At 35.7% G+C, this 6,727-nt stretch overlaps 1 protein-coding gene across 1 annotated transcript in view; it reads right to left on the bottom strand.

The window, feature by feature from the left end:
* Nucleotides 1-3,108: 3,108 nt before the first annotated feature.
* The window catches only part of LOC104134418 (collagen alpha-1(XXI) chain), a gene marked incomplete at its 3' end in the record, with an annotated part of 33,131 nt that continues 29,512 nt past the window's right edge, over nucleotides 3,109-6,727 (bottom strand). Inside the window, exons 10-11 of the mRNA XM_009647953.2 lie at nucleotides 5,642-5,695; nucleotides 3,109-3,162 (exon numbers count right to left, since the gene is read on the bottom strand). Of these exons, the coding sequence (XP_009646248.2) occupies nucleotides 3,109-3,162; nucleotides 5,642-5,695 (108 nt within the window). The remainder of the gene's footprint in view (nucleotides 3,163-5,641; nucleotides 5,696-6,727) is intronic.

Raw genomic sequence — 6,727 nt, 5'->3', positions numbered from 1 at the left:
ACAGAATGGAAATTAAACAAAACCAGGCAGTTTCCACCGCTTGATATGTATGTAATGAAGTCCCATGGCATGTATCTTCCTTTAATTTCAGCATCATAACCGGTAGGTGATCTTAAGGAAGAAATTTTTTACAAAAGGAAGAAATTTTTTACAATGAGGGTGGTAAAACACTGGAACAGGTTGCCCAGAGAGGTAGTGGAGGCCCCATCCCCGGGAACATTCAAGGCCAGGTTGGACGGGGCTCTGAGCAACCTGATCTGGTTAAAGGTGTCCCTGCTCCTGCGGGGGGGATGGACTAGATGACCTCTAGGGGTCCCTTCCAACCCAAAACATTCTATGATTCACTCTATCATGTCTATTCATTTTATGTAGCTCATCAAATGCACTGATATTACGAAACTTATTTTTCCTTTAAACTATAGAGCAAGCTGAAACACATAAGTATTCTAACAGGAAATATTTAATTTCAACCTTTGGTGCTGGCATCCCATGTAATCCAGGAAAACCAGGTAGTCCACGGTCACCCTAAAAGAACAAACGTATTTTAAATCCCTGTATCTAAAATAGTAGTAATATACTGTAATAACATTCATATTCTCAATGTTCAAAAAATAGTGGAAAGATGTTATATATCACCATATCAACTACATAACATTGGTACACTGACTGATGAGAGTTTGTTGATCTTTAAACAAGAGTCAATACATAAAAGAAAAAAATTAAACAAACACTAAATTTTTTAGAATAAATTTTACTGTCATCTCTCAATAAGGGTTATGGAGGTTCAAAAGCAGTAATTTAGCTTTGACAAGAGGGAAAAAAAGCTTTGAAAAGAGCTTTGAAAATCTCTGTAGGAGCTGTGATAATTCTACCATTTGTTCCTAATTCCTGAAGAATAAGGAAATTCCTTAAATATGGGATGGCTTTGCTCCTACCTCTTCCTGAAAATATCGAAGACCTGACTGTATCAAATTTCTTGCCAGCTTACTCTGGATGAGTGAAGTATTAAAAAATAAGGTATTAAGCACTTTCTCTAAAAAATAAACAAAATTAAACCAAAATACACTGATAAAACAACTTTGGCACTTTGACAAATGAGTTCTCAGTTCAGTGGAAGAAAGAATCCACTTTGGTAAAAGCAGTTGGCAATTGAAAACACAAGCCAAAACATTAGTTGTTTTTTTGGTCCTCACAGGGGTCAGATATCAGGAATTCCAAAACTTTTGCTATTGGTACTGAAGATACTCATCTGACAATTTGTCTGTAAGCTCCCTTGAGCAATTACAGCAAAAGGCTAAATTGTAAGTTGGCAATACCTGACTTGAAACAATAAAAACAAGCTTAGTTGCTTGTTTCAGTAGACTGGATCTACTTCACTCAGGACAAAGAGCCAATCACCAAATCATTTTTGGACAATCACGCTTTCCCTCTGCTAATAGCTAACTTAATATAGAGCAATATATTTCAATTTGTTTAATATATTTCAATCATAAAGGAGGAATAGTAAATTATGCTCAGGAAGTTATTTTATATAATATTTCAAGTTGTAAGACAAGGGGTAAAAAAGACCATGGTATTTATCAAAACCATTCATGTCTAAGCAGATTTGGAGAGGTCTGTCACATATTCACAGAAGACAGGAACACAACCACATGAATGACAGCTTGTGGTTTAATGATGTCAAAATCTCTCTCAACAAATAGGTATTGAAAACAAGAAATGGAATGGAGTTTAGAAAATCAGCAAAGCTTATAAAATAAACACTTCGTGCATCCATTGCTTCTTAAAAGAATGAAACCTCAATTTCTGCTCTGGATAAACTAAAACACCTGGCAATGGAAACAGTTTTAAATAAGTTGCTATAGAAACTTTACAAGTAATGGGATGAAATTAAGAGATGAAAATTTGGGCTAAATCATCAGGAAAAAATTCTAATGGCAAGACCTATTTTACAATGGAAGAAGTTTTCTAAAACAGTGGTGGAAGCCCTATTTCTTGGCACATTTTAAACGAGGCTGGACTGAGCATTAGGAAATATTCTATCTGCCACAACCCTGCACTGTCAGAAGGATAGAGTTTTTCATCATGGCCCAACACTGACCAATGCTTAGATTAGCATCTAAGATCAATTATATTAAGATGCCTAAAGCACAGAACACATTTTCCAGCTCTAATCATGCATTTGCTATTCTGCTGAACAGCGATTAATTTAAAGACATGCTTTTAATATTGGGAAGTTTAGAAAGAGGAAATTCTACAGTAAAATCTGTTCAGAAAACAAGTGGGTTTTTTTACAAAAGGCTTTGAAGTTTTAATAAAACAAAAACAAAATACATTTTTATTACAATGAACCTAGAATTTTTCTAAACATAGGACAAAAGTGTGAGAGAAGGGTGGACACAGATATTTACATATCACTTGCCAATAGCCAATGGCTAATTTATTCACTGTATACAGGAGAGCCAGATTCAAGTTTATCCTGATTACCAGAAGGGAGTTATATATAAGCTTCCACATCTGTCTGCAGCTCCAAGCTACTGGCTACACCTCAGCTAAAATTTTTCCACAAAAAGCTTTGGTTTCAATTAGTCAGTGTTTTCTGATAAAATGTGCCATGCTAAAATTCCTACCTAGCTCATCTGGATGCCTACTTAAAGAGAAAAAGGGTTAAGAGAGATAGAAAGAAACCGTTCTGACAGATGTTTGTATTGAGCTTCCAGGTACCCATATTTAGATATGCTTTCTAAATACAAATTATTCAGTGCAATAAAGGTGTTACTGGCAGTGCTAAAGCCTACATAAACTTCATTAAATAAAGCAGACCAGATTCAGAATTGAAGTAACATTCTAAATGTAGGATTCTTATTCCTTCTTTATTATCTTTTTAGTAAACAACTCTCACAGAACCCTCATGTGAAAATACCGATACTATTAACTGTACAACCAAAAATGATAAATGGTAGGACTGAAATCTTTTTTTTCTTTTTTTTTTTTCTTCATTTTATGTAGCTCATCAAATGCACTGATATTACGAAACTTATTTTTCCTTTAAACTATAGAGCAAGCTGAAACACGTAAGTATTCTAACAGGAAATATTTAATTTCAACCTTTGGTGCTGGCATCCCATGTAATCCAGGAAAACCAGGTAGTCCACGGTCACCCTAAAAGAACAAACGTATTTTAAATCCGTGTATCTAAAATAGTAGTAATATACTGTAATAACATTCATATTCTCAATGTTCAAAAAATAGTGGAAAGATGTTATATATCACCATATCAACTACATAACATTGGTACACTGACTGATGAGAGTTTGTTGATCTTTAAACAAGAGTCAATACATAAAAGAAAAAAATTAAACAAACACTAAATTTTTTAGAATAAATTTTACTGTCATCTCTCAATAAGGGTTATGGAGGTTCAAAAGCAGTAATTTAGCTTTGACAAGAGGGAAAAAAAGCTTTGAAAAGAGCTTTGAAAATCTCTGTAGGAGCTGTGATAATTCTACCATTTGTTCCTAATTCCTGAAGAATAAGGAAATTCCTTAAATATGGGATGGCTTTGCTCCTACCTCTTCCTGAAAATATCAAAGACCTACTGACTGTATCAAATTTCTTGCCAGCTTACTCTGGATGAGTGAAGTATTAAAAAATAAGGTATTAAGCACTTTCTCTAAAAAATAAACAAAATTAAACCAAAATACACTGATAAAACAACTTTGGCACTTTGACAAATGAGTTCTCAGTTCAGTGGAAGAAAGAATCCACTTTGGTAAAAGCAGTTGGCAATTGAAAACACAAGCCAAAACATTAGTTGTTTTTTTGGTCCTCACAGGGGTCAGATATCAGGAATTCCAAAACTTTTGCTATTGGTACTGAAGATACTCATCTGACAATTTGTCTGTAAGCTCCCTTGAGCAATTACAGCAAAAGGCTAAATTGTAAGTTGGCAATACCTGACTTGAAACAATAAAAACAAGCTTAGTTGCTTGTTTCAGTAGACTGGATCTACTTCACTCAGGACAAAGAGCCAATCACCAAATCATTTTTGGACAATCACGCTTTCCCTCTGCTAATAGCTAACTTAATATAGAGCAATATATTTCAATTTGTTTAATATATTTCAATCATAAAGGAGGAATAGTAAATTATGCTCAGGAAGTTATTTTATATAATATTTCAAGTTGTAAGACAAGGGGTAAAAAAGACCATGGCATTTATCAAAACCATTCATGTCTAAGCAGATTTGGAGAGGTCTGTCACATATTCACAGAAGACAGGAACACAACCACATGAATGACAGCTTGTGGTTTAATGATGTCAAAATCTCTCTCAACAAATAGGTATTGAAAACAAGAAATGGAATGGAGTTTAGAAAATCAGCAAAGCTTATAAAATAAACACTTCGTGCATCCATTGCTTCTTAAAAGAATGAAACCTCAATTTCTGCTCTGGATAAACTAAAACACCTGGCAATGGAAACAGTTTTAAATTAGTTGCTATAGAAACTTTACAAGTAATGGGATGAAATTAAGAGATGAAAATTTGGGCTAAATCATCAGGAAAAAATTCTAATGGCAAGACCTATTTTACAATGGAAGAAGTTTTCTAAAACAGTGGTGGAAGCCCTATTTCTTGGCACATTTTAAACGAGGCTGGACTGAGCATTAGGAAATATTCTATCTGCCACAACCCTGCACTGTCAGAAGGATAGAGTTTTTCATCATGGCCCAACACTGACCAATGCTTAGATTAGCATCTAAGATCAATTATATTAAGATGCCTAAAGCACAGAACACATTTTCCAGCTCTAATCATGCATTTGCTATTCTGCTGAACAGCGATTAATTTAAAGACATGCTTTTAATATTGGGAAGTTTAGAAAGAGGAAATTCTACAGTAAAATCTGTTCAGAAAACAAGTGGGTTTTTTTACAAAAGGCTTTGAAGTTTTAATAAAACAAAAACAAAATACATTTTTATTACAATGAACCTAGAATTTTTCTAAACATAGGACAAAAGTGTGAGAGAAGGGTGGACACAGATATTTACATATCACTTGCCAATAGCCAATGGCTAATTTATTCACTGTATACAGGAGAGCCAGATTCAAGTTTATCCTGATTACCAGAAGGGAGTTATATATAAGCTTCCACATCTGTCTGCAGCTCCAAGCTACTGGCTACACCTCAGCTAAAATTTTTCCACAAAAAGCTTTGGTTTCAATTAGTCAGTGTTTTCTGATAAAATGTGCCATGCTAAAATTCCTACCTAGCTCATCTGGATGCCCACTTAAAGAGAAAAAGGGTTAAGAGAGATAGAAAGAAACCGTTCTGACAGATGTCTGTATTGAGCTTCCAGGTACCCATATTTAGATATGCTTTCTAAATACAAATTATTCAGTGCAATAAAGGTGTTACTGGCAGTGCTAAAGCCTACATAAACTTCATTAAATAAAGCAGACCAGATTCAGAATTGAAGTAACATTCTAAATGTAGGATTCTTATTCCTTCTTTATTATCTTTTTAGTAAACAACTCTCACAGAACCCTCATGTGAAAATACCGATACTATTAACTGTACAACCAAAAATGATAAATGGTAGGACTGAAATCTTTTTTTTCTTTTTTTTTTTTTTATTACCTTAGCCCCATCTTTGCCTGGCTCTCCCTTGATACCTGGTAAACCACGTGGTCCCTAGGAGAGAAAAAAATGAAAACCAGCTCAAATATTAATACAATCTGATACAGAATGAGACACAGAAATGTAATACAACGTGCCCTGGGGACTGATGTGTCAGCTGGCTGATCACAACATTTTGGTAACTGGATAGAAAAGCAGAACCAAGCATGAAACATATCCAGCATGTATGAATATGGAACACTATCATAACCCATGATTGAGGAACACCAAAAGAATTCTTTGCCCTAACCAAGGACCACCCCAGGAAAAAGACATCACATGGCCTGTACTAGTCCAGAGATGTCCCTTCGTTTCAAATGTCCATCAGACAGCCTTCACATACATATGCCACATTGCAGGCTCGTTCTTGGCCCCAGCATGCTCTCAGATATTTAATTCAACAAATTAGTTAAGTCCTCGACTATCCAGCCAAGCTGGATCATTGCCACAAGTAAAATACAGCACTGGTTTCCAATAACCATCCTTAATAAGGGGTACTAAATGGATACAATGAAGAAAGAAAAAGAATTCTCCTCCATCAGTCCAGGCTTCATCCAAAACCTTTTGGACATTCAAGACCAGGTTGGATGGAGCTCTGAGCAACCTGATCTAGTTAAAGGTGTCCCTGCTCACTGCAGGGGGGTTGGACTAGGTGACCTCTAGGGTCCCTTCCAACCCAAAACATTCTATGATTCTATGTGAATTGTGGATAATCAATCACCATGACAAGGCTTCAGTTCACTATTACCGATGCATAAAAAAAATGGAAGGAACTACTGTTTGGCTTCTGGATCAGGATGAAAATGTCTAAGCCCCAGATGAGTCCTGCTCCTACAGGCCTTATCTAGCAATGATTAGATTTGCAGTTTAATTGTCAGCCTACCTACAAACCTCAAAGCCATGTGAGTTCCAAAGCAATTCACCCAAGGATGGCCCCCGACTTCATGCCATCCCTCAAGCCCTTTTCGTTCCCCAAACCTCAACTCTCAACGGCAAACTGGATATTGGGAGAGAGTTGGTGGGATTTGTCTCTAGGAATGAAACACA

Source organism: Egretta garzetta, unplaced genomic scaffold (genome assembly GCF_000687185.1).
Source record: "Egretta garzetta isolate BGI_Z169 unplaced genomic scaffold, ASM68718v1 scaffold781, whole genome shotgun sequence".
NCBI classification, from domain to species: Eukaryota; Metazoa; Chordata; class Aves; order Pelecaniformes; family Ardeidae; genus Egretta; species Egretta garzetta.
The sequence above is the reverse complement of the archived record's forward strand: the minus strand, read 5'-3'. Positions and strand labels throughout refer to the sequence as shown.